Below are 26,646 nucleotides of genomic sequence, written 5' to 3'. Positions count from 1 at the left end.
GGAAAGTCTAATGCAGATCCACACATATGCCGTTTGCCGGCCGTCTGGTGGGTGCCAATCTGACATGAACCTTCGAAATGTTGAAATGACTTGTCCCATCTTACGATACAAGCTTTCATGACGGGTCAACCAACGAGAAAATAATCGCGCAATACCATCAGATTTAATATTTAATCACACCAGTCTGTGCACACTGCACATAACCTGCCAACGATCTCCCCAGACAAACACAAAATACCCAACATCGCCCTGCCAAACCATGACGTCGATCCATTCCTCACAAGATCGACATCACGGGTAATACGGACATCCAACAACCCGTCAACCACCAGACACATCCCAACTTCACAACCCCAAACACAATTCCACGATGCGTCCCCTCACAGCTTGCCTCCTCGCCAGCCCAGTCCTCGCCTCCCGCCTATCAACCCTCATGCTCGACAGCATCATCTCCCGCAACCAAGGCATCACCACCTCCGGCGAAGCAACAAGCACCCTCGAAATCGGCCTCCTCGGCCAAGCATTCGAAGCAACCATTGCGCAGTATCCATCCGTCAAATACACAGACTACCTCACCACCATCCTGGACCTCGCGTCCGCAAATCTAACCAACGCCACTGTCGACGCAACCAAGCCGCTCGACCGGTTCTCTCTCGCCACGGCCATCAACTCCGCAAAATGCCGTCTCTCAGCGCAATCACACCAGTCATTCGCCGCAATTAATGCCTCTCTCGCACTGCAGAAGAGAAATCCCGACGGCGGATTCTGGTACTACGTCTATCCGGAATGGAGCTACGCAGACGGCATGTTCTCCCTGTTGCCATTCATGGCTGCCATGCCATACCCAAACATCACAGACATGAAGCTACAGATCAACCTCCTCCGCGACCACTGCACACAGACAAACACCTCGCTCCTCTACCACGGGTACGACTGGTCCCGCAAAGCAGTATGGGCAGACAAAACCACCGGTGCAAGTCCATACGTCTGGGGCAGAGCACTCGCCTGGTTTCTCACCGGCCTCGTTCAAACCTGGGACACACTATCCTGCAATACCGTCCAGCACGGCGACCTCATCAACCTATGCAGCCTCATCAAGAACATCACTTTCCAAGTCTCCAGCTCACTCGTCCAGCACGCCGACCCTGCAACCGGTGCGTGGTGGCAAATCGTCACATTACCCGGCGTAGGGGCAAACTATCTCGAGAGCTCGAGCACCGCCCTCTTCACGTTTTCTATGCTGAAAGCGCTGCGGACGGGGCTGTTGTACGGAGAGCAGCCTGATTATAAGGGGACGGCACTGCGTGCGTACAAGTACACCGTGGACAAGTTTGTTACGGATACGGGGAATGGGACGGTTGGGTTTGATAAGACGGTTTCGGTGTGTAGTTTGAATTCGAGCGCTACGTTTGAGTATTATACTACGAGGCCGATTTTGCAGAATAGTTTGTTGGGCGAGGCGGCTTTTGTGTTGGCTGCGTTGGAGGCGGAGAGGTTGGAGTAGGGGCACTGGGTTATAGTTTGAGTTTATTTTCCGCGTATTATTTATGATTGTCGGTTTGCTGGCGTGAGACTTGGCTGTGTGGTGCATAGTTATCGCAGGATATACTGCTTGTACATGAACCTCTGTGGGAATGCCAGTCAGTCACCGATTCCTATCTGCTGAGACCAGCACCCACTCGGCACGGTGATGTCGTAGCCCAGGCTGGAACTTTGTCCAACTGTTGTGCATGATCGCTTGGACTCAAGTTGCCCAAGGTGCATGCAGTGTTGCTCGTTGTAACCTGCATGGCCAGACGCTTCGGCTTCGGTTCGCAGCTGGAGGCCAAGCAGCCACTGGATGCGAGGTCCGTTATTCTTGTATACGAACCCTCAATAGACTGTCATTCGGAGACATTGGCCCATGGCTGCATGCAGCCAAACCACGGAGTCATCCAAAACTCCTTTCAGAATACAGCCTCCCGCAGAACCGACGTCTGTCCAAGGACACAAACTGTGCTATAGTCCTTGTATCATGCCATCATCATGCCGAGTTCCCAAAGAAGCTCGTAATCTTCTGCGATCCCGGCTCCCTCACCTTCTTAGGACTCTTGTACTCGTTCTTCGTCGCACTAATCTTTGCCTTTTCCGAAGCCGGCTTTTTCATCGGCGGACTAGACCTCGTAGGCGGCTCCTTGCGCTTCTCTTGTGAACTACCGCTCGTCTGGGAAGCCTTCTTCACATCCTCCTCCACAGGCTCATCCTTAACCACTGGCTTCGCCTCCGCCTTGGCACCTGTTTTCGTCTCTTTACCCCCCTTTTGCTGTGCATTGGAGAAGAAATTGGCAATGTTTGACTTGTTCTCCTTGCTGTTCAGGGGGATGATAAACGATGGCGAGTTGTTGCCCACTTTACCAACGTCTTTAGTAACGGGGTATACTTCTAATTCTCCATCAAACGGCTTCAGCAGGGACTGCAGCTCCCGCGACCATTCATACCTTGCAGGATCGAGCCACTGCTTGATCTTTTCTGAGCCAGGGTTGAAAATGACGGGCATCCGGTCATGCAAGAACTTGAGCTGCTTGTTGGAGTCGGTTGTGATGATGGTGTAAGTGTACAGCTTTTCGTCCGAGCCTACTTGATATCAGTGACGCGTTTGATGTGAGACCATAGCGACGCACCCTCATATTGAACGCAATCCCATAGTCCGGCAAAACACATGAGATGGCCGTCCTTTCTCTTGATAAAATGAGGCAACTTGTCCTTTGGTCCGGTCTTGAGCCATTCAAAGAACCCCTGCGCAATCACTATGCATCGCTTCTTGTTCTTCATGGAAGCCCACATGCCGCCCGGGGTGCTGAGCGAGTCCTCACGACAGTTGATGGTCCTCATAATGGTTTGGTAGTCGGGGTTTCGCTTTGTCCAGAACGGCACGAGGCCCCATTTCATTGATTGCAGCTTATACTTGACTTCACCGGTGGGTGCGGGAACAGCGGCATCTTCTTCAACTGGCGCATCATCACCAGTGTCCTTGTTCTGGTGAGAACGAGAGCGGGGACCAGCTCCCCAATCTGGGGTATCGGCTCTGTAGACAACGCCGTGGTATCCTGGGGCAAAATTATAAGATTGCCTGGGGGCGCCAGGGCCATCTTCATCTATAGAATAGTCCACAGACATGCCGTCGTCTTGTAACAATTGACGGATTTGTGAGGCGCGCTGATGTGGTTAGTTTAAGCTCGATTCACCGTAACGTACAGTGACTTACAAGCGCCAATGCGTACCGGCCGCACATTTTTATGATTGGGGGAGAGTTTATCTGCCCTGATTTCAATGATAAGGATAATTTGGATTGTGTCGGAGTGAAGAATGGTATTCCAGTCCAGCTGAGCAACTTGATGAATGCCATCATGGAGGCGTCACGTGTGGGGCTTTAGTTAATTGCTCGCTGGGGAAGGCACCCAAAACTGCACCACATTCAAGCTCCCGAACCTTGTCAACCTTCAATGTTATGCCTGGTGTGGATGATTTGAGCCACTGGGCGGTTATTGGCCTTCAAGCACATTCTTTGATTGAAATCGCAGCTTGGTCGAATTCTAGGCTGCAGCTTCTAAATTTCTACCAACCTTCTTCCTGAAATCTTCGCCACCATTCCATCTTTGCTGGTGAGCTGAAACAGGTCAACGTCACTCCTTAGTGTGTCTGCGCCAGACACCAGGCACTGGGTGAACTTGTGATTGTCAGGGTCCCAGCTGGAGACCAGTCGACCATTTTGTGGGCTTTTGGACCCTGAAAGCCACCAGCGACCAACTTGTTGGATGTGTATCTGAAGATCTGTGAAGTATGCTCGTAGGTCCTGCCCGGAGAAGACTTCACGTCCTGGCTCGGTATTCGAATGTGGCATTACTAACTGCTGATTCAATGATGCCAGGCTCTGTCAATTGAGATGCTCAGCGCTGTAGCATCATCATGATAGCGACATTGTCCCCAGGTCTATTCAGAACCTCACGCCACTATGTACCCCGGCTCTCGTCAATCTTGGTCAGCTCTAGTGGAGCATTCGGCTCAAGAATCCAATCCTCTCACACGCGTTCTCTCTCAACAGACAACTTCGAAAGTCTCCCTCTGCGGATGAAAATTGAGGAGGAAACAGTTCCGGACTATAAAGCCGAGCGATTTTATCCCGTCAAATTAGGGAAAGTATTCAATTCCAGGTACCGAGTCATAGCAAAACTTGGGTTCGGCACAGCATCCACTGTTTGGCTATGTCGTGATCTTCAGGAATACGTTCATTCAAGGTTCCATCCCTGCCGCATTTTCGCTAATGATAACGTCCAGAAAGAGAAGCCTTCTAACGCTCAAGGTTTGCACGACGCAAGTCACAGCAAATGTGAACAATGAGCTGGCTGTCTCTCGTCATATCGCCTCAATCGAGGCGGCGGAACATCCAGGCAAGCAACTTCTACGCGCGACTCGCGACGATTTCCAAGTCGTTGGGCCGCATGGCACGCACCAGTGCCTGGTTTTCAACCCGCTCGGCCTAACATTTACGAAATTTCGGAATAAATTTCCTGATAAAGCTTTCAACAAAAAGCTGCTGCAGCAGACGTTGCAATTGGTGCTATTGGGTTTAGACTTCCTGCATCAGGCAAACGTGGTACATACAGGTTCGTCTTCTGTTAGCTGGCATGCTTGCTTCAGACTTACATGAGAATTTCAACAGACATATCACCAAATAATGTCCTACTAAGCAGCCCAGATCCATCCGTCTTTGAAAAGATTGAACGATCCGAGCTTGAACAGCCATCTGCCCGGAAAATTCTCTCAGATCGCACAATCTACGTTTCACAACCAATGCCCATTACCTTTGGCATGCCAATTATATGCGACTTTGGCGCAGCGAGAATAGGCAACACTCACTCTGGCGACGTTATGCCAGGTGTTTATCGAGCGCCAGAGGTTATCATGGGTATGGAGTGGGACTCAAAGATTGACATCTGGTCGGTTGGAGTTATGGTGTGTGCCTACTATCCTTCCTCTGCTTCCTACTTTCTAATCAGGAATAGATATGGGACCTGTTTGAGGGTGGTCGTTTGTTCCACGCGATGAAAGATGGGGTTCTGAATGACGAACAGCATCTAGCAGAAATGGTGTCTTTAATGGGACAACCTCCAAAACGATTCTTGGAAGGGAGCCCAGAATGCCGTCGATACTGGGATGCCGACGATAAAGCCATGGCCTGAACTTTCCTGCGCAGAGAACTGACAAATTTAGGAAAATGGATCGCGTACACACTATTCCACAGCAATCTTTTGAGAGCCGCGAAGTCCGACTAGAAGGGAAAGACAAGGAGCTCTTGCTCTATCTGGTCCGGAGGATTCCGTGCTGGCTTCCCGAGGACAGACCGTCGGCTGAAGATCTATTCGAAGATGAGTTCCTGGTGCAGCACAGACAGGAGGACTAGCCCACGGAGGTCGAGACGTGGCAATCCTGACAACCAACCCATTCCATGTACTAGCCTTCTAGTTGGGTACTACTTTTCGGGGTCACAGGCAAGTGACGCTGTAAAAGTCTACTGTTTGCGTCTTACCTTGTTGTCGCTCGAATCTCGACCACTTGTACAGGTATAGATCCGTAGTGCAACATATGCCCTAATGACAACAAGATGAGGAAAGAGGCAAAGGTCAGTAGATCCATCTCTAGTACGGTGGGCATACTGATGATGGTTTGAGATGGCAGGTGGAAATACTGGGAAATCAAAAGTAAGTAACGGCGACGAAGTTCCGCAGCAGGTCACGCAGTATCTTGTATATCGTGACATGTTATTGTATACTGGGATGTAGGCACACGTTTTTGGCTAAATACTGTATATGGCATTGGGCACTCCCATCAGATTCCACTGCGCCACTGCTCCCGGTATTATATGTACATCAAATCATCTGCACTTGCCGTGCTGTTCAATCTCTTACCGTTCCAGGGCACAGGTGCATGGTAACAAGGCCGGTTTCACACTAGATGTTGTCATGTTGTTTTAGCACAGCAATATCCCGTAGCCTCTGAAATCCCTACGATTCACCCGCCGCCTGAATCATTATAAAGTAGTCCATTCACAACATAGCAATTTTTCGTAGCCACCCTCATCAACCATTGACATTAGTATTGACTTCCCGGTAAAGTTCAGGCACGACGTTGCCCCGCTATTTAGTGCCGCCAAGCCGACCAAAAGCGCCACGATCCGATCAGCATATTGTAAGCATCAATTCAAGATTCTTACACATATGCAACCTCCTCGAATCGGCCGTGTACACAAGAAAAGGCACCGCATTTCATCCTCCCATCTCTTTAAACACCGCATCTCCATCATCTCGCACCCGTCATCACCACCAGTCGTTTCGTCCATCCCTCACCAGCCATCTCACAACACATCCACGCTTCAACCGCAAATTCTCATCTCAGCCCTACGCCAAGCAAATGCACCAGCATCTCCAGCATCATGAACATCAACCCCCAAGACCTCACGCACACCTTCGCCACATTCCACCACTGCTTCCTCTGTGGCTCGGAAATTACCCTCGCAGCAACCAGCCGCCGCGGCGAGGGCTGGAAAGCAGTCGCCCAAGAACTCAAGCACCCATCACCACCTTCACCCCGAGTCCCTCAACCGCTCATCAAGCCTGGATTCTGCTCACACACCTTCGAAGGCGAAGAAGCTAGAGTCGTCCACTCCGCGTGCTGGACAGTCGTGGCCAAGTTATGGGGTAAAAGCACATTCACCATCGCCGAACTCGACGGCTTCCTGGATTGTGCCCGCGATGTATCTCCATTCCTACCTGAGATAGCGTTCAAAGAATCCCCAGAACAACTCGACATTACAATCGACCACCGCCTAGACGCCAGTGACTTAGACTACCGACCTTCCACCTCCCCAAACGACACCTTCCCATACTGGGAATCCCTCCAGAGCACCCTCAAAGACGAGGGTCTCATCTCCCCATCCCTCCTCGACATCACCAACCACGACATCCCTCCCCGTCTAGAAGCATTCATAGCCCACGCCCTCCGCAACGCAACCGAAGTACGCAAATCCCCCGACTTAAACACCCGCTACTGGGCCGAAGTCATCGGTATGCTCGCAAACTCACCAGCACCCCAATTCTCCAAAGACGAGCCAGACCGCCCCTCGCGCATCGCCCAGGCCATACGGAATCTTCACCTCGGGGGCCCATCACGCTTCCCTCACACAGCCAACTTTGATACCGTCCGCGCCAACGCGCTCACCATTCTCGTGGCGCTGATACCCATCCCTGTGGAGGACCTTGCCTCCGCGGACGCAAAGGACGGGAAGCGCGCGAAACTCGAGAGACCGCGCTCGATCCCCCTCTCACGCATGAAGCCGCTGGTGCCGTTTCGTCTCAACTTCTACACTATCCGGAGAGAGTACTTCGTGCAGAACATGAATGATCGGGGATACACCCTCGGTATGAAGTACCTCCGCACTATTGAGTTCGATGAGGCTCGTGGTTCGTCTACAGATCTCGTGCCTACGATAAATGCCCTCTGTGGTGTGAGACTCATCAGGGACAAGATTGGTGTGTTGGCAGTACATGCAAAAGACGGTCCCGACTGGGTAGGCATATGGCAGCAAGATCCGTCAATGCAACTCTCGCCTGAAATGGCTATCAAACCAACGACTTCAGAGTGGCCAACGGGGTTCACACAGGGTTCCCTCGTCGTTGTCGCAGATGTACGTATCCCGTCTCAACCCCTAAACACATCTAACTCGCGCAGACAACCAAAGATATCGCCGTATTCGACCAACATTCCCAATATCTATCCGAAACAGGATTCTCATAAAAACTCCCCGAAATCGTAAATCCGACCAAAATGGCTTCGTAATACGCCCACCATACAGCATCTCCACACGCCACCAAAATACCTCACCTCACCCAAACACCAACATGCCTCCCAAAATCGTCCTCATCCGCCACGCCCAAGGCCTCCACAACGTAGACAATAAGTCTCCCCCCATCTCTCCCCCAAACTAAACTAACCCCCATCCACAAGACCACAGCATACACGACCCGCCGCTCACACCACTCGGCCACTCGCAATGCCTCACCCTCCGCGCCTCTCTACTCCAGCGCTTCAACGCCCTACCACCGCAGGACACCGCCGTCATAGTCAGCCCCATGATTCGCACTATGCAGACTGCCTCCCTGGCGCTGGACTGGCTCGCAGACAAGGGCGTCGTGTTTGAAGCCAGCGCGGACTGGCAGGAGAATTCGGATCAACCCTGCGACGTAGGCACGCCGGTGGACTTAATCCCGCCGTTTCCGTACGTCAGCTTCAAGACGTTGGATCCGGTGTGGCCGGATAAGACGTCCGCGAAGGGGGAGCGGTATAAGTATCTTCGCGGGGCGATTGTAGAGCGAGGGAGGTCGTGTTTGGAGGACTTGTACAATAGGCCGGAGAAGGTGGTCTTTGTGGTTTCTCACTCGGGGTTTTTGAGGGTTGGTTGTGTAGGCTGGTGGTTTTTTAATAGCGATTATAGAATCTTTGAGTTTGAAGAGGGTGTTGGGAGGGATGGGAGGAGGGTTGTTAAGCAGGATGAGGGGACGGTTGAGGGTGGTTTGGGACTTTCTTGGACGGAGAGGGTGCCGCTTGGGGATGGGTTGCCAGAGCTGCTCAACTGATACTGCCAGAGAAGGGAAACGGCTGTTTGCTGTGTCATGGTGTAGATGAGCATGTGAGACAGGTACCATTACGAGTTTGTACATTGCCTCAGAGATAACCTGCTCGAACTTCAACCCTTACAGACATGAAAGTAGACTCTAAACGGACTGTTATACAGGGTATCTATCTATCATACATTACTTTGCCAAAAAGCTCTGAAACGCCTCCTGGTCAATAACTACATTCCCAACCGCCCGCAACCTCTTCCGGCCCTCTTTCTGCTTCTCCAGCAACTTCCTCCGCCGGGTAATATCACTTGCGTGCAGCTTCGCAAGGACATCCTTTCGAAAAGGCTTGATCGTTTCTCGGGCGATAATCTTATTGCCCACAGCTGCTTGAATGACGACCTCTACATATTATTAGTACCGACTATGTACAGACCCAGTGAATACGTACCAAACATTTGTCGATCGACATGCTGTTTAAACTTGGTGACCCATTGTCTCCCGATCCTGTCGGCCTGTGATCCGTGAACGACTCGGCAAATCGCGTCGACGGGCTGCTTATTCACCAACAGTTGAAGCTTGGCGAGTTTACTCTCCCGCCAGCCGGCGTCTTCGTAGTCCAGCGTGGCGTAGCCCTTGCTGTGACGAGTTAGCACGTAGAACGATTCCAGGACATGAATACCTACGTTGCGCCTTTGAGTTTGCCAAAGAAGTCTTCTACCAACTGCGCGGACGGAAGATTATACACCAGAATGACCTGTGTTGCGTGGAAGAATTCCAGGCTCTGCTGTTCACCGCGATTCGCTTCACACAACTCAATGACTCGTCCGAGATATTCGTGCGGAAGCGTCATAGTCGCTTTGACAAACCTGATACAGTAAGTTGATGTCACATGTAAAGAGTCCGGTATACATACGGTTCGAGCGTTTGTGACAGTCGTATCCGATGGTCCGTTGCGTCTGGGAACAGGGCCGGATTCTGAATAACTTCCTCAGATCCATCCGGCCAGATTACCTTGGTGGGAACAGTAGGTTCAGTGATGATGATACTTCGCCCATGTTCTTGCTTCAAGCGGTCCTGGAACACGGAACAATGCAGACTGCCAAGGAATCCTAACCGCCACCCAGACCCGAGGGCCTCAGAGAAATCCTTTTGCAGGGTGACACTCCGGTCATTCAGCACAAGCTGGTTTATGCTGTCCGCAAGGCGCGTGTAATCGCCTTGATCGGTGGGAAACGCAGCCACAAACACCATTGGCTTTGGCTCCTCGAAACCAGGGCACGGCTCAACAACTTCCTCATTGCCAACCGTTGTGAATGTATCGCCTAATTTAGCGTCCTGGATCTTCTTCATACCCGGGTTGAAGTACACGTAGCCAACTTGGCCTGCGCGAAGGACCTTTTGCGGCGTCCCATCAGGGTACTGAATGCCCACCTGGCCAACGGTGTACTTCATCCCCGTACCAAGAGATACGACATTATCGCCAGCGCGTATCGTCCCATCAAATACTCGCACCAGCAGAACCACGCCCCGAAAATTATCGTACCAAGAGTCCACAAGCAGAAACTTCAACGGCCTCGTCTCGTCACCGACAGGATGCGGAATCTTTTCAACCACCGCCGGCAGCACATCTGGGACACCTTTGCCCGTCTTGGCGCTCACAAGCACAGCATCCTTGGGGTCCAACTCAAAACTCGTCTCCATCTGGTCCAACACCCGCGGGACATCTGCAGAGGGCATATCAATCTTGTTGATGACCGGAACGAGAGCCAGGTCCTGCGCAAACGCGAGGTGAAAATTCGACACCGTCTGCGCTTGAATGCCCTGACTGGCATCAATAAGAAGCAGAGCTCCCCCACAACTAGCATACGATCGGGTGACTTCGGCGCGGAAATCGACATGGCCAGGCGTATCAACCAGATGGAGCAGATAGTCGTCCCCCTTGTAATTGTAGAGCATTGTGCAAGTCTGCGCTTTAACTGTGATTCCTCTCTCGCGTTCAACATCTAATTTATCCTGCAATCAACGTCAATTAGCAAACTATCCTGAATAAACCACTAGACACAAATTGTAGGCCGCACCAAAATCTGCTTGTTCGCATCACTCGCCGAAATCGTCCCCGTATGCTCCAGCAGCCGATCGCTCAGCGTGCTCTTCCCATGATCAATATGCGCCACGATGCAAAAGTTGCGATACCGCTCGATTGGGATGGCTGCAATCCGGGCCTCGAGCTCTGCTGGCGTGGGTTTCGCCGCCGATGCGAATGCCCGGCGAAAGATGGCACGGGACCGTTGCTCGAAGAAGGCAGACCGTGAGCTTGCTGGCGGTAGGCATTGTCGCGCCCAGGCTCTTCCAGCTCTCCACGCCCAGGTCATCTAGGGAATTGGAAATGTGAGCGCATTGGTGGTGGATTGGCAGTTTGACGGATGCCAGAATTTGGGTACCGTGTCTGGGAGTCTTGAGTGGGAACTGGAATTTCAGGGTCCGAGTGATTACCTAACCACCAATTTCACTCTCCACGGCTCTCAACCTTGGCTTATATCTACCACATCATCATGGACCCGAACTTACACCAAGCACAAGCTCCAGGCATAATGCAAGAACGTCTCCCCAAGAACAAAACGAACGCCAATCTTACCGTCCCTCATCACAAACCCTTCCACTTATTCCGGCTTTTAGCATCATCAACATCCACAGTATCAACATACTCATCCCACTCCTCCACCATACTCTCCGCCGAAGGATGCTCGCAGCCCTCCTCACCAAGCGAACCATCAAACGTCATTTCCACGCCGTACAGAAACCCAGTAACCCGACCATCAGACATGATCCTAATCCAGCCACTTGATCCCAGGTTCTCCTCACCTCGTCTGCCCCGCCACTCCATCGGCGTCGTCTCACCCGCCCTAGGACGACCCTGGATTCTCATGACACCTTGAAACCCATTGTCGCCTGTGAAGCGACCCCATGATTGTGCGTGTCCGTACGCCCAGCTGAGTTTGATGCACAACCGTGTCCGTATTCTCATATCACTGGAGTAATACTCGTCCTTGGTGGGCGAGAAACACAGCACCAATCCATTTCTTGGACTCGGATTCTCAAAACAGCTGGTTTTGTGAATGCCATTAGTACCGCCCATTTGATAGTCATCAGAAGAATCCGACATTCGATGGTCCTCTCTTCCGCTGGCTAGGGTGTAATTCCCCCAGTCGCTGTCGCTGTCGCTGTCGGGACCGTCTTGTTCAGGCTCAACGAGATGTGATGAGTACCCAGATCGTAGTTCCTGGCCAAAGTGTACTGATGCCATCGACCTAGGTACAGATGAATCCAGTATTGTAGCCGATGGGCCGGCACTGGTGGCCATGCTACTAGAAGTCATTCTTTTCGCTAGAATGTCGATAACAATTCCAGATGACACGACTTCTGCCGGATTACGCTCGACTGAGTTGGGGTAGAAAGTCTGTCTGTGAAATCGTAACGAACAAAAGTAGAGCGAGCGTAGAAAATGGAAGGGCCAATAATGAGACCAAAGGGGATGCGTACGGGAACGCTTCACAAATACGAAGTGTGAAAGACTGATTTGGGCAAGAACGCAATGTTCCCGCACAAATGCCAGCAACTAAGCCCAGCAAAAATGTATCGGAAATGCTCCCGTATTAATACTAAACCTCAGTTCCATGGCATTTCTTTCCATCTGTGGCAGGGTGGAAGCCACATGAAATGCGTGAAAGTTTGCATAAACCACGATGCGGTGCCAACTCTAAACTGCATCAGAGTACACGTTAAACTTCATGGCATAGAGTCAACACGAAATGGACCCCAAACATTGGTCAGAATATCTGTCAAACATGATTCTCCATAGTTTATCATACAGAGCCCAAGCAAACCTTCATCGCCATCGCTCCAAAATGCGGTGTGCATCAAGTATAACTGAATCAAAAGCAGATGAGCCGCCGTCCGCATATGCCGTAGAAGTGATAATGGTGGTAGTAATGGTAGTAGTGTAGTCGTTCCCAAATAAATCGCCTGCAGTGGTTTCCATGCAACTGTACACAAATCTCGACTCCTCAGACCTCCGTCAGGTGAAAGCAAAATACAAAAGTATGCACCCCCTCATGCCAGTACCCATTCACTCCCTCTCTTGATAAACTTATCCAGCAGTGTGCCAAGATCTGTCAATACAAACCTACAAATATAAAACCCAAAAAACTCTGCAGCATGACGGGTGCAAAGTTCCAGTCCCACTTGCGTCTTGTCCGCGTGCCTCAGCCCGGGATCATCGACTTGTCGCGCGATTTGATCTACCAAAAACTTGTTAGTTCTAACTGCGAACAGCATTACATCACTGTCATCGTGAGAATCATCTTACCTATCGCTTGCGCTGCGTCGAACAGGCGAGCGAGTGAGCTCATGTAGTGCGCGTTGGGCCCGATAAACTGAGCCTGGCCAAGTTCCCGTTTTGGAGGACGACTAGTGGGTTGAGGTGTCATGGGCAGCGTTGGCATTGTGGCCGAATCCTTGGCCCCTTCTCCTCCAGTCATCCGGCTGTTGTATGCCCCTCCCAAGCCCATGTTCGAATTCTTGGAACGAAGGCGTCTCCAAGAGAAGGATGAAGATTTACCAGAGACGCTAGCAGTTCGCGGGACGCTTGCTGCCCCATCGCCATCAACAACATTTGATGCTTCCTTGAACAATACCACCGATCCTTGCACACCAACTTCGTTGCCAAGTTTACGGGTGAGTGCAGTCTGCACCTGCTCTAGAACACCCTCCAGAGACTGCATCTCGTCCAGTACGGCATCCGCATCGCAAGTGTCAACCTTGGCAAGTTTGAGGAGAGCAGCCGTGAGGAAGTCACAGTTTGAGATCTTGTCCTCCACATTCTTTAGTTTGACACCCTTCACTTTCCAAACATCTCGAGGAACAAACAGCTTCGTGCTCAAGTAGCCTCCGCGGGGATGCGCCAATGTCTGATACAAACACCGCATAAGCCAAAACGGCCGCAGCATCACATCGTTGGGGCAAGGTTCAAGAGCCACCGGCGGGTCCAAGACCATTGGATTTGGTGAGCCAGGTGTAGCCGGTAGGTGAATATTATCCTCAAAGAGATACAAGGTTCCTGGTGAGGCCGAGTCCATTTGCTCGCGGAGAGACGTCGCCAGTGGCGTAGGGATCGCCGGTATGGCAGGTGTTCTAGCGCTTCCAAAGTGATTGCTCGATGGGGTCCCAGGAGACATATCAGACGCGTCGTCAAGATTAGACAAGGACATATTGCGACTCTTCATGCTTCGCAAGCTGGACGAAGAGAAGTTCTTTCGAAGCTTGTTGACAGTGGGTGAGCCTGACCGCCCGGCAATGCTATCATCGATATCTATTTGACCACGCTGATGAGGTGGTGATCCAAACACTCTCGGCTCAATGAGTGGCGCATCTAAGCTCGGTGGTGTTAGCTTCCTTGCCGACCTACTCGTTTGTGGCCGTTCGCCAACGTTCGCCTCGGATGGGATGTCGGGTGCCGAGGTAGGTTTCATTTGCGACAAGTCCTCAAAGCTCGCAGCAGGTGCGGGTCGGAGTTGCGTTGTCTGAATCTTCAGTTGCTTGGGGTTTTGGCCCGACAAACGACGATTTCGAACCGTTTGCCCGGGTGATTGTGGCCGAGTTAGGGGCAGCTCTGGTAGTGACTGTTTGGGTGGAGGAGCGGATGGTTGCAGGCTTTTGGGCACTGGGTGCGGTGGTGGCATCTTTGATCGGTCTACAGTAGCGGCCAAGGATCGCATATTTGGAAGATTTGTATTTCGCGTCCCTCTTGCCAATCCTGGCGTGTCTTGGCTGCGCGGAGCCTGGGAAGGTTGCCCCGTGGTTGGCCTTTGACCGTCGTTCATCATGAAGTCCTCAATGTTGTACTCCCGGGTCATTTCTTCCAACAGACGTTCCTCCTCGTCTGAGGACAAATCTTCGTAAAACCCACCGGACGTCTCCTTCGTCCTTTTCTCGGTTGCTTGTCTTTGAAATTCCTCTGGGTATGCTTCTCGCTCCGTCTGTCTGACGCGCTCTCGCGCAGCTTCGACTTTTCGGAGTGCCTTTGTGACAATCTCTTCAGTACGGTCTATGGTATCGTACTCGGTTGGTTCCATGGGTTCGTATCCCTCATCATATGCAGCCTCGATAGCCGCATCCAAAGCCGTATCGAACTCGGCCTCGGTATTTCCACTGAGGCCACGAATGTGATCTGTACGAAACCCAGATGATCCCCTGGAGTGGCCAGAGGAGGTTCCGCCAGATGACCCGCCAGACTCGTCAATAGGGTCCAGCCATGAGTTTTGACTTTCATTTCTATAATGTCCCGCACCGTCTCTGGATCCGCTCCAAGAACCAGAGTGGTAAGAATCAGTACCTCTATCTTCCGAGTCATAACGTTCGTGCTGCGGTTTAGCTGGCGATGCAGGACGGCGCGCCGCCAGAGGTTGTGGTGCACGGCTGGGTTCCGTGGTATATTCGTCATTAGCCCGGAGTCTGGCAGGCGATCGCGAGAAGGCGGAGTGAAGGGACGGTTGCTCCGTAGTCAATCGTCCTGATCGCGACGTTTCTTGGGAGCTATCACTGAGATATCTGGTATCTTGCTGGCGTTGCCTTTGCAGCTGTTGACCATCGCCTTCATCTTTCGCATGGGCCACCGGGTTTGCAGTTCCGATTTCGACCACTTCCTCCTGGGGAGACTCTTCTTCGTGCTCCTCCGGACTGCCTGGTCGGGCGGGTAATTCTTTATTGCCTGTAGGTTGCCATGATGGGGCCATTTGGTCCAGTTCCTCGATGCGTGCAGCATAGGTTCGTCGCTACAAAGCTCAGGTTAGCTGACCCAGTTCAGAAGGAGGCGGACATGTTTGCACTTACAATTGCCTCTAGCTTCTTCTTGTCTTCGTCGGCAGTTGTTTTCAGAAGCACGTGTTGCAAAAGCTCACAAGCCTCCGCATACGATTCCCTGGCGCCTTCGAAATTTTGTGCATTGTCAAGTTGGACTGCTGTGTTCGCCTTTTGCAAAGCCCGTGATAACATGGCCTTTTGCGATGGAGGCTTGACCGTCCGAGGCTTGGCTAGATCTACGCTGCTTTTCCCATTCCGACTCCGTGAGTGACCTCGCCCGGCCGGAGCAAATGGCTCCTTTACAGTTTCGTAAGGCATTGTGAGCGATGGCTCAGAAAAGGAAGCAGATTCGGTTTTCGCCGGTGATGTTGCCGTGATATTACTGTCAATCAAGTCACCACCAGGCAAAGCTTCCAAGCCTGGTGGATGGGACGGGTCGCTCTCGTCGAGTAAGTCGAGTGGTAAGATGGGAGGCAAGGTTAGTACGGGTAGTTCAATCCTGGAACCAAAGAGCCTGGGTTCCGTCTCAGGGTCGTATTCAGGCTCGTTGGGCGGTGTGGCGGGGAGGGTATCCAGGCGAGAAGAATAATCGTGGTTCAAGGGAGGATCTTCGCTCGGAGAATATGCTGGAGTTAGGGTCGCGGCTGTCGTTGCTGCAGCCGCTACAGGGCGTGGCGGCGGCAGCAACGACGATGTTCGTGGCAGTCGGGCAGGAGCTGCGGCCGACTGTGAAAGCTTTCGAAATCGTGGAGGACTGGAGTCAGGAATCGGTCGAAACACGGACGGATCCAGTGTGACGAGGGATGGGGAGTGTCGAAGATGTTCGGCAAGAGCAACAGCACCAGCAATTGTATCAGTAGCAGCTGATGGGTGATGGGTTTCAAGCAGGATAGTCTCGTCAATGAACTGCTCCTGGTGCATGCTCCAGCTGTCCTTTCAAACTCGCGGAGCTGATGGGACTGACTGGAGAGCGTCAACCAGACCAGAGCTGACCAGACCACAAGGGTTGTTCCCGGTTCCGTGGCTCCAAGCGTGGAGGATGTCTCAGATTGTCCGCCAAGCGATGCCAATTGTCGGAGAGGACGATTTTCGCCTGAAATTGAAATGTTGACGACGAAGTCCCGTTTGTAGAGCTTACTCCATATCGTTTCTGGCTCGGACAAGATGGGTGCGACTTGACAAAGTGGTGGTGGTGGAAGTGGTTCGAGAGGTTGTGGCCCTGTTCATGCAACAGTCGGGATAATCAACTTCGCGTATGCACCAGCGGGGGGCAGATGGATGGCCAGCCTCGATATTTGACCGCCAGGGAACCAGTGACTTTAGAAAGCAAGGCTTAGAAAGGCATAATCCGTACTCTCGTCATAACGTTGAAAATATTCTCGTTCCCCAATGCGCCGTTCAATGCGATGTGTTCGGGTTGCAGGAATCTGCCGCAGCCGGGCTGGACGTGTTGTGCAGTCACAGCATGAATCTTGAGAAACAGGGGACGACGTCAAAAGGAGTCGAGGCTGGCGGTTCGAAGGATTGCAATGATGAATGGATGGCACCTGTTTGCAGGGACACGAGGTCAGGGTGGACTGACTGGAGGCAATGGAGGGTCCCAGGGAACAAGCACACCGGCCAGGGACCTCTGGCTTGTCGTTGGCTTGTCGTTGGCTTGAGGAGGTGGATGAGGGCGAAAATACAAAATAATCCCATCGCCTGGTGCCAATCATTGACCGCTTGGCTGGACCAAGGCAAGGGATGAAGACGAGATGGACCATACCAGACCTCCAGACCTCTTGCACCCCCTCCTTTACCCCTGTCTGGTGCCTTTCTGGTGCCTTTCCTTGCTGGCTCTTGTGGCTCTCATGGGATGTGCCTGGTCGAGTCCAAGTCCGTCAATCCATGTCCACAAATCTGCGTGGAGTCGGACCACTCATGGACCCGATGGCTCGAGATGGCTCAAGATGGCGCGGCTGCTTCAATCCTCCAATGTCTGTGCTGCCCTGGATTTTGCTTCTCGGGCGGTCGCGGGCTCGGAGCCAGGGGTTCGGTGTCCTGATATGAACCAGACCGGATGACAGAGCACAAATATGGGGACAAAGGATGCTGCATGTTTGGTGCTTGAGTGCGCTCAACTACTGGCTGGTGATGAAGCAGACCAGACTGGAAGCGGCGATCAGACTGGTACAGTTGTGGGGAGTCTTGCACGATTGGCTAGATTCATCATGTGTTTGAACATGTCTTGCTGTTGGGACATGGAGTTTGATGAATCACGGAGATGGCCAATCTGCCTCCCAGCATGAGGCAGCTTGAGGCTGATTCGAAAGAAGAAATTTGATACTTTGCCATGGTTCAACAATCCCCCAATACAGAGTCGCAGGGCTCAGATCACGGCCGCAACATGCGTAACTGCAGCCCGCTCATGCAATTCCGCCGCCTCGTTTTCTCTTTATTTATTTATTTTTCTATTTTTATCGTCGAGGTGCAATGTGTTGTCCATTCATCACGGCAAAAGATGTGACACTTACCTGCGGCCAATTTGTCACGCTGCTGCCGGTAGTTGCTGGCTCACTGGCGTAAGTGGCTTAGCATACAGTCAATTGCAAAACATGCTTCAACTCATGTTCCATCGTTTCTCTGGAGTGTTTCCAAATGTTTTGCACATGAAGCCGGACACGAGTACTTCTGCCCCCAAGACCATGTTGTGCGAGGTGATTATTATAACTAAGCGCCAGCATCAATAACTGCATCCCTTCTTGACGCCGCCGCCATGTGGACGATGTCGCAGTATTGACGGTCAATGCGCACCAAATGGATCACCAGTTGACCAACTGTAGTGCAGGATGGCCGGACATTTGCAACTCTCAACGGTTAATATGTACAATCTAAACGATGCAACGATGCTCAAGTTGGCCAATCTGAGATGTGACGGTATTCTGCCGGCTGCACTCATGTCTTGTCATCATACCTTCTTAAGTACCAGACCTAGGCAGTCGACCTGCTGGTGCTATGACGGTTAAGTCGAGCCGAGTTGGTGGTCTGAACTGAGCCAACATTGAACATTGGCACGTCTCAGCTTTTTGTGAGAGCTGATCGATGTGCCCCACAATTCCCAGTCCACCAGACGCCAAACTTCATTCGGTCACGACAAAGTCGTCCTTGAAGCTTGTCGCATAGCTCTCGATTCAACCAAGAAACTACTGTATCAAACCACATCACGCTGCAGGCACTCGACTCCGATACTTGACCTACTATAGCTATTTCCTTACATGCGCCCACAGACTCGTACACCGGAGCGCAGACGAATTGCGTGATTGGTCCCTTTGCGTGCCCAATTCGAACTTGAGCTACAGGCTCCTCCAATTTGCTGGCTGTTCGGCCGCCAACAGGCGTCATGGCCAGTGTTGACGATATTTTCAAAGTACGTGTGCAATGCGTCTTCTTCCAATCCCATTTACCTTGCTTATAAATGCTAACATGCCGCAGAACTCGGGTGTTCCTAGCAAAAGGAAGCTAGATGCTATCAAAGATCCCAGTCAGTAACGCCACATCGCGACAACATCATCCAAATAGTCATCCTCTTGCTAACCAATGCCCCTTCAGATGAAATATACAAAGCTAGTAAACTAAGTGCGAATGGACCAAACCGTCGCGCCCATGTCCAAGACCATCCCGACGACGATCATGAAGCCGGTCCACAACCGGACGATGACGGCGATTTCGGTCCCGCCATGCCGCCAGACGAAGACGACGCAGGCGATGACGAGGAGGGCCGTTTCTTCGGCGGCGGCATAAGCAAGCAAGAGTCACAGATTCTCGACTTTGTCGACGAAGCAGGCGACGCAGACCAAGCCCTAGACAAGATCGACGCGACATGGCTGCGCAAGACGGCTCTAAACTTTGAAAAGCACATCACCAAAAACGCCGAATTGCGAGCCAAATATGAAGATGAGCCTCAAAAATTCATCAGCAGCGAAGCCGACCTCGACGCCGACATCAAGAGCCTTTCCATCCTGTCAGAACACCCAGAGCTGTACCCCGACTTTGTGGAGCTCGGTTCCGTAAACAGCCTTGTCGGCCTGTTGGCTCACGAAAACACAGACATTGCCATTGATGCCATAGAGATCATCGGCGAGTTGACCGACGAGGATGTGTCAGCTGAGGATGAGCCATGGAACGCGCTGGTAGACGCCATGATTGAGTCAGACCTCATCGGACTGCTAGTCTCCAATTTTTCACGCCTCAACGAAGATGAAGAAGCAGATCGCAACGGGGTATACTACGCGCTCGGAATAATAGAGAACCTCTGCTCCCGAGCCGCTACCGCTACACGAATATGCCAAGAAGACAGCCTATTGAAATGGCTTCTCCAGCGAATTCAGCGCAAGGAATCACTCGTATCCCAAAACAAGCAGTATGCCGCCGAGATCCTCGCCCTCCTAGCGCAAGCATCGCCCGAAAATTGTCAGCAACTGTCCAATCTCGACACCATCGACAACCTCCTCCAACTAGTAGCCACGTACCGCAAACGGGACCCCGACAAAGGCGGCGAGGAAGAAGAATACATGGAGAATCTCTTCGAAGCACTAACATGTCTCGCGGACCAGCCCGTCGGAAAGACCAAATTCGTCGAAGCAGAAGGCGTAGAGCTATGTCTCATCATGCTCAAGGAAGGGAAAATGAGTAAAGTCCCCGCACTACGACTACTAGACCACGCCGCGTCAGGCACAGCCGGCACAGACGTCTGCTTGAAAATCGTAGAAGCAGGTGGTCTCAAGGGTGTATTCACGCTGTTCAACAAGACGCAGGATCACCGGCTACTCGGCCACTTGATCAGCATATTTGCGTCCATGCTACGCCTCCTACCAGCGTCTTCGGCCGAAAGAATACGCACGTTGGCGAAATTTGTAGAGAAGGACTACGAAAAGACCGTCAAACTCGTCAAACTACACAGGGAGTATTCCTCCCGCGTAAAAAGGGCAGAAGATGAATTCGCACAGCAAGGCGCACAGGATGCAGACGCCGAGATCGAGCTCCTCCTGCAAAGATTAGATGCCGGCCTCTCGACACTGCAGCAGCTAGACGTCACGCTCGCATGGCTCGTCGCCGAAGACGCAGGCGCATCCAGAAAGATCAAACTGCTACTCGCGGAGCGTGATGAGAATCTATCCACTCTAGCGACCATCCTGTCAGAACAGCAAGGCGGGCTAGATACATCAGAGGAGGACAGCAAAGACCTAAGCGAAATGCTAGGCACACTGATACAATTCCTCTCGTAGCATCCCAGCCATGTACCAAAAAAATAATAATGTATTCCACATAACTTGTATGCTTCGATTGCGTCCGCCCATCAATGCCAAAATGTACATTCCCAACACCCCCTACTCCTTCTCAGGCGGAACGGGGTGCACGTCAAACACCGCACTAAGCAGATTCTTCACCACCCCATCCTGTCCCTTTGTGCCCGCCTCCTTAATCACCTTGATCTCCTGGTCCGCCTCCTTGGACGCCTCCTCCTCAGCCTGCTGGTTTCCTCTGCTGTGCTACAAAAACCATCAGCTTTCGCAATTTTCCCATCCCAAACCGAAAATAACATACCTCGGACTCAAACTTCTTAAACTCCTCCTCCTTGGAAGCTTTATACTCTGCAATCTCCTTCTTCGCCTCGTCGCGAGCTTCACGCACGCGCTTCGTACGAACTACCGGCTTTTAATAAATCGTTCCGCTTGGTCGTCAATCTACTCACATTCTCGGGCTAACCAGCATTAGTCACATCCCTCACACAAACTAGAAACAAACGCACCTTTTTGCACAATCTTGGATGCTTCCCGCTCAGCCTGGGATGGTTAGCTGTACCCTGCGTGACAGAGGAGCAACACGCACATCAAGCAGCGTCTGAATGCCTGCAGAGTTTTGGGCAGACTGCGACCATTAGCTTCATTTTGTTCATCTGGGCAGGACCGACGAACCATGGTGGGCGGATAGTTGTTGTGATGGACTGTTTTGCGATGGAGAGGTGGTTGATGCTGGACTGGAGTGACGACTGAGGATGCAGGTGGGAAGCTCCGTTTTAGGTTCGCCCCACTTGCATCATCTGCACACCAAAGTCCAAGCCCACCAACTTTGCAACTTGCATCGGCAACAAACAATGTCGCGCGCATCGAAGCTCACTCTGGGGGGGACGTCTCTCTTCGCGGCATGCACAATCGCCTTTGTGCACTTCCAGCAGAAATGGGAAAAAGATGTACGTTTTGTCCAGCGGGAATAGAGAGGAGGGAAGTTGCTAACTTTGCAGGCTATGCATGAGGGTGTCGTGCGCGACATGGAACAGCAACGGGTCAAGAGGGAGAGACAACTCGATTTCGATATGCAAAAGGCCCTTGAGGAGGAGTACAAGCAGCATCAGACTGTGCGGGATTCTACGACAGATGCGGAAGCCAAAGAGGCGCCGAGATGACAACGCATACGCTATGATCGGGATTTGGACATAGGGACATAGACGGGGGATGGAATCACTACTCTGTATTAACTCTGTAACAATTGTACTGTACTAGAATTCCCATTGTATTTTGTATATTATCCTGTATTGGTACAACCTGCTGCGAGAGCATGCAAGCATGCAAATGCATCTTAATACATCAAACGTCAATGCACTTGCAACAAAGGGCACGTCATCATAATACATTGCCCCCTTTTCCTCCAATCAGTCAACTCCCATGGCCAATTCCCAGTCTCAAGATGCATTTTGCTTTGTTTATTTCGACGGTATGATTCCATTCTTGACCTCTAAACTACTGTACTGCTTGGTGGTCCGCTCATCGAATGGATGCGCCGGACCTGTCGGTAAACATTCTTGCTGCAATGTTCATTGACTGGAGCTCTTGGAAGAGAAGCTTGGCAGCGTAGGGAATGTGGATTTGCGCAATCTTGGTCTTGTTCTTGCAGGGGCGGCATTCGAATGATTGCTTCGAAAGGTTTCTAGTCATACATGTTAGTAATATTCCATCATCAAACATCTGAAAGCCTCAACTTACGCAATCGGTGTCATCAAACCACAAATTTCACAAATGTGAACTCGGAAAGCGTCTGACACTTCGAATAATCGCTCCTTCAAGAAGGCAGCTGCACCATGGGCAATCATGCAATCACGTTCCATTTCTCCGAATCGGAGACCACCATCTCTGGCACGACCCTCCACAGGCTGTCGCGTCATGATTTGCACAGGTCCACGAGCACGCGCGTGGATCTTGTCGTCCACCATGTGACGAAGTCGCTGGTAATACGTGGGTCCAAAGAACACCTGCGCTCTCAGCTTCTTGCCAGTATGGCCATTGTACATGATTTCGAAACCTCTGGACTGGTACCCGTGTTTGCGCAACAGCTCCGAGACAGAGTCAACTGTCACATCAGTAAATGGCGTGGCATCACCCTCCATGCCTTCCAACGTCGACACCTTACTCAGCAAGCACTCGATCAAGTGAGCAATTGTCATTCGTGAAGGAATGGCGTGCGGGTTGATAATGATGTCTGGCGTCACACCCTCCCGCGTAAAAGGCATATCCTCTTGTCGGTAGGTCACACCAATAGTACCCTTCTGACCGTGGCGAGAGGCGAACTTGTCGCCAATCTGAGGCACCTTTGTGGTTCGGACACGGACCTTGACATACTTGACATTATCGGCATTGACTGTGAGAATGACCGAGTCCACGATACCATTTTCCGTACTTCTTAGAGGGGTAGAGATGTCACGTCTCTGATGAACACTCGTTCTGGTTCCCAGATCTTGGCTCTCTTGGTCAATAGGCGCCGTTTTGCCAATAATGATGTCTTCTCCAGACACCCGCACACCAGGTGCAACAATACCATCCTCGTCCAGTTTGTCGTATGTTCCGTGCTTCATACGAAGCGTGCTCTGGTGGAATGGCTTTTCAAACACTTCGGTGTAATTCAAACCAACCTTCTTTTCCTGGTCAGAGTATGAACGGAAGAACAGACTTCGGAACAAGCCTCTATCGATACTACTCTGGTTCATAATAACGGAATCTTCTTGGTTGTAGCCCGAATAACAGGCAATAGCGACGATGGCATTTTGACCAGCAGGTAATTCACGGAACTTGAGAAATTCCATAGATCGTGTGGTAGCAAGCGGTTTTTGGGGATAGTAGAGAATATTGGCCATAGTATCCATGCGGCGAGAGTAGTTGGTAAGGAAGAAACCCATGGCCTGCTTACCCATGGCAGATTGATAGGTATTACGAGGTGACTAGTCACAGGTGTCAGTAAAGTATTAAAAATATCTTGACAGTTGATTCTTACCTGATTGTGGTCGGGGAACGGAATAATACTAGCGCAGATACCAAGAATCATACTGGGGTGAATTTCACAATGTGTATACATGTGGGTGGTGGGATTGGTCTTGGTCTTGAGACGCCTGTTAAGGTCATCTCCATTGTCGTCATCAAGAGCAACACCAGCTTTCTGAAGACGATACAATTCAAGGTCCTCTGGCGTCATGCAAATCATGGAGGTTTCTTCTTCTTCAGCGTCGAGATATTCGACAGCACCGGCTCGAATCAATCCCTCCCAGCCAATCTTCTCGTTTGGATCCTCGGGTGGCTCAGCCTGTTCCTTAGCAAGCTTGTTAACCAACTCCTTGGTCAAAACCAGATGGCCCTTTTCTATGCCGGTTTCCGGGTCGTCTTCCTGCTGTACAGTGAACACTGGTCGCATCACACGGCCGGCATCGGAGAAAATCTTGAACTCCTGGTCTCTGATTTCTCGTACGAGGGACACTTCGTACTGCAGATACGACTTTCGTCGAGTGTCCAAGACCTGGCTCACCAAGTGCTTGGGGTCTTGGTGTATGCCAACCCATACACCGTTGACAAAAATCTTGGTGGCATGGGGGTATCTCAACGGCTCGTATTCCTCCACGACTTCCATGCCACGGTTGATCATGAACTCAATCAACGGCTCGGAGGGCGAACCCACGCTGACATAACACATCAATGACAAATTCTTGACGAGACCACAAGCTTGACCTTCTGGTGTCTCGGCAGGGCAGACCAAGCCCCAATGTGTGTTGTGCAACTGACGCGGCTTAGCCAGCTTTCCGTCTCTACCAATAGGTGTGTTGGTACGACGCAAGTGGGACAGAGTCGAGGCGAAGGTATAACGGTTCAGCACTTGAGACACACCGGCAGTCGAGCTCATGGCCTTCTTCTGGTCTCCCCAGTTACCAGTGGCAAGGGAGTACTTCAAACCGTTGGAAAGGGTGCCAGGCTTGATTCCAACGGCCAAATTGAAATGTCTGTTGCCCTCAACACATCGTCGCAGATAATTGGACAATTCTGTGTTCATTCTGCGAATGATACCACGGAAGAGTTTGGCCAACAACGGACCCGCCAGATCCAATCGCTTCTTGCCAAAGTGATCGCGGTCGTCAGGCTCACGTCTTCCAAGAGCACACTGAAGGAGTTTATGAACCATGTAACCGAGGAAGAAGGCTTTTCTCGTCTCACTACCTTCGGTTTGAGAGATGTGGGGTAGAGTTTCCTTCTGCAAAATGTCTTTTGCAACACGAACACGCTTCTCTCGGCCCAGACCAGCCTGATCACGGTTACCTCGCTTGCCGATGAAGTCGAGCGCAACTTCTCGATCTTGTACGCAAAAGGCTTCTTCGATGCAGGGTCGAAGCATTTCGAGCATTTGGCTGTCTTTTCTGTCGTAGCAGATGTGGTTAAGGATATCTTCGTCAGACACGACGCCCAGAGCACGGAAGACAATGGCAATGGGGAGGTCGGACTTGACGAAAGGAAGGGTTGTGTGAATGGTTTGGCCGAAGCCACCACGGGCAGAATCACCCTTGCCATATAACTTCAAGGTCAAGCTCGAAATAAGACGCGAACCCTTCTCCAATGCACTTCTGATCTCAGCAGTATATGTGTAAGGACTGGGCTGGGCCTTCTTGAAGACTTGAACGATGTTGGCCGCGGAACGCTCCTGAGCAATGAGCACCTTTTCACTACCGTTGATAACGAAGTAACCGCCTTGGTCGTAGGGACACTCGTTGACCATGAACAAGCTGTCTTCATGCTCGCGACTCAAGTGGCAAATCTTGGACTTGACCATGATGGGTAGTTTTCCAACAAACACCATGTTCTTCCAATCCTCAGACTTGCCGGTGTCGTCATCCTCGGTGCTTTCCTCTGGTTCCCAGACAAGTTTTGTAGGCAATTCGCCAGTCTTCTTTGCCTCTTTTTCTTGGGCGTCATCCATCTCCCCGTATCCTAGTGTCCTCTCAACTGCAACTGAGACTTTCTTGGTGATATTGATATACAGGGGACTTGCGTAAGTCAAGTTGCGGTCACGACATTCGTAGGGCAGAAGCGATGTTACGGTTCCATCCGTTTCACTAATGGTTGGACGGGACACCATGACGGTTCCAAATTTGATCTCATATCGGCGAAGGGCAATCTGCTTGTCCGCGGTTGAGGGAGGGTTCGGTTGGTCGAGTGTGATGGTGGAATATTCGTTAACGAGGTCCTGAATCGTCGTCTGAGTGAATTCGTCGAACGAATCAGTCTGCTGAGAAACCAGGCCCTTGGTATCGAAGAAGGAGGAGATGACGGTCCAGCAATCCTCGGGGGTGATGCCCTCATCGTCCTCGCCGTAGTTCTCATAGTCATAATCCTCCTCGTAGTCCGCCATGATGCCGGTAGAGACGCTCGGCGCCTAGAGTATCTATGCTGAAAACTGATATTTATCGACAATCACAGATTCTCGACTCGTTGTATGATGCGCAGTAGTCGATTTCGCTTCAAGGTCGAAGTCGAAGCTGGTCGAAGCTGGTCGAGCAAGAGTTGCAAACCAGAATCAGGGCGGGTCAGTGCTGCACCTGGCGCCTCTGGCACCGCGCGAGCAGCTGAAAGCGCAATCCAGCAGATCAGCGGCGCGCAATAAATGTATTGCGTACAAATTACCGAGGGCCAACTAATGGATCGCGATGCTGGCGGCGTGGTTGACTTTTTTTCGATGGTTGAAGTGAACGAAGCAATCAAAAGTCCAGGCGCCACCAGAACTGCTCTTTGCCTTTACGCGCTTTCGCAGGGGAAAAGGCGCTAAACCTAAAGTGGACAAGATTCCA

At 51.6% G+C, this 26,646-nt stretch overlaps 9 protein-coding genes across 9 annotated transcripts; 5 read left to right on the top strand and 4 right to left on the bottom strand.

Moving 5' to 3' along the window:
• Positions 1–370: 370 nt before the first annotated feature.
• Positions 371–1,504, top strand: VFPPC_05373 (cell wall glycosyl hydrolase YteR; the record flags this gene model as incomplete). Its single annotated transcript, XM_018284579.1, has 1 exon — positions 371–1,504. One exon carries the CDS (start codon positions 371–373, stop codon positions 1,502–1,504), a length of 1,134 nt encoding a protein of 377 aa, XP_018141338.1.
• A 519-nt stretch (positions 1,505–2,023) lies between these two features.
• On the bottom strand, positions 2,024–3,385 carry VFPPC_05372 (hypothetical protein; the record flags this gene model as incomplete). Its single annotated transcript, XM_018284578.1, has 3 exons — positions 2,024–2,613; positions 2,661–3,195; positions 3,245–3,385. The coding sequence occupies 3 exons, from the start codon at positions 3,383–3,385 to the stop codon at positions 2,024–2,026; spliced, it is 1,266 nt and encodes a 421-aa protein (XP_018141337.1).
• An 856-nt stretch (positions 3,386–4,241) lies between these two features.
• On the top strand, positions 4,242–5,219 carry VFPPC_05371 (protein kinase-like protein; the record flags this gene model as incomplete). Its single annotated transcript, XM_022428453.1, has 4 exons — positions 4,242–4,246; positions 4,315–4,643; positions 4,700–4,992; positions 5,043–5,219. 4 exons carry the CDS (start codon positions 4,242–4,244, stop codon positions 5,217–5,219), a joined length of 804 nt encoding a protein of 267 aa, XP_022284248.1.
• A 1,250-nt stretch (positions 5,220–6,469) lies between these two features.
• VFPPC_13826 (poly(ADP-ribose) glycohydrolase isoform) lies at positions 6,470–8,669 on the top strand (the record flags this gene model as incomplete). The annotated part of the gene is made up of 2 exons (XM_018291598.1): positions 6,470–7,845; positions 8,048–8,669. The coding sequence occupies 2 exons, from the start codon at positions 6,470–6,472 to the stop codon at positions 8,667–8,669; spliced, it is 1,998 nt and encodes a 665-aa protein (XP_018141335.1).
• A 4,098-nt stretch (positions 8,670–12,767) lies between these two features.
• VFPPC_05368 (GTP-binding protein) lies at positions 12,768–16,436 on the bottom strand (the record flags this gene model as incomplete). The annotated part of the gene is made up of 3 exons (XM_018284574.1): positions 12,768–12,955; positions 13,024–15,487; positions 15,546–16,436. 3 exons carry the CDS (start codon positions 16,434–16,436, stop codon positions 12,768–12,770), a joined length of 3,543 nt encoding a protein of 1,180 aa, XP_018141332.1.
• Positions 16,437–18,894: 2,458 nt separating this feature from the next.
• Positions 18,895–20,779, top strand: VFPPC_13825 (hypothetical protein; the record flags this gene model as incomplete). The annotated part of the gene is made up of 3 exons (XM_018291597.1): positions 18,895–18,921; positions 18,987–19,035; positions 19,104–20,779. 3 exons carry the CDS (start codon positions 18,895–18,897, stop codon positions 20,777–20,779), a joined length of 1,752 nt encoding a protein of 583 aa, XP_018141331.1.
• A 102-nt stretch (positions 20,780–20,881) lies between these two features.
• On the bottom strand, positions 20,882–21,472 carry VFPPC_13824 (vacuolar ATPase; the record flags this gene model as incomplete). Its single annotated transcript, XM_018291596.1, has 6 exons — positions 20,882–21,043; positions 21,099–21,199; positions 21,247–21,255; positions 21,304–21,337; positions 21,384–21,422; positions 21,470–21,472. The coding sequence occupies 6 exons, from the start codon at positions 21,470–21,472 to the stop codon at positions 20,882–20,884; spliced, it is 348 nt and encodes a 115-aa protein (XP_018141330.1).
• A 176-nt stretch (positions 21,473–21,648) lies between these two features.
• On the top strand, positions 21,649–21,957 carry VFPPC_13823 (hypothetical protein; the record flags this gene model as incomplete). The annotated part of the gene is made up of 2 exons (XM_018291595.1): positions 21,649–21,744; positions 21,796–21,957. The coding sequence occupies 2 exons, from the start codon at positions 21,649–21,651 to the stop codon at positions 21,955–21,957; spliced, it is 258 nt and encodes an 85-aa protein (XP_018141329.1).
• A 358-nt stretch (positions 21,958–22,315) lies between these two features.
• VFPPC_05366 (DNA-directed RNA polymerase II polypeptide) lies at positions 22,316–26,210 on the bottom strand (the record flags this gene model as incomplete). The annotated part of the gene is made up of 3 exons (XM_018284573.1): positions 22,316–22,478; positions 22,535–23,763; positions 23,817–26,210. 3 exons carry the CDS (start codon positions 26,208–26,210, stop codon positions 22,316–22,318), a joined length of 3,786 nt encoding a protein of 1,261 aa, XP_018141328.1.
• Positions 26,211–26,646: the final 436 nt, after the last annotated feature.

Source organism: Pochonia chlamydosporia, chromosome 5, assembly GCF_001653235.2.
Source record: "Pochonia chlamydosporia 170 chromosome 5, whole genome shotgun sequence".
Classification (NCBI taxonomy): domain Eukaryota; kingdom Fungi; phylum Ascomycota; class Sordariomycetes; order Hypocreales; family Clavicipitaceae; genus Pochonia; species Pochonia chlamydosporia.
The sequence above is the reverse complement of the archived record's forward strand: the minus strand, read 5'-3'. Positions and strand labels throughout refer to the sequence as shown.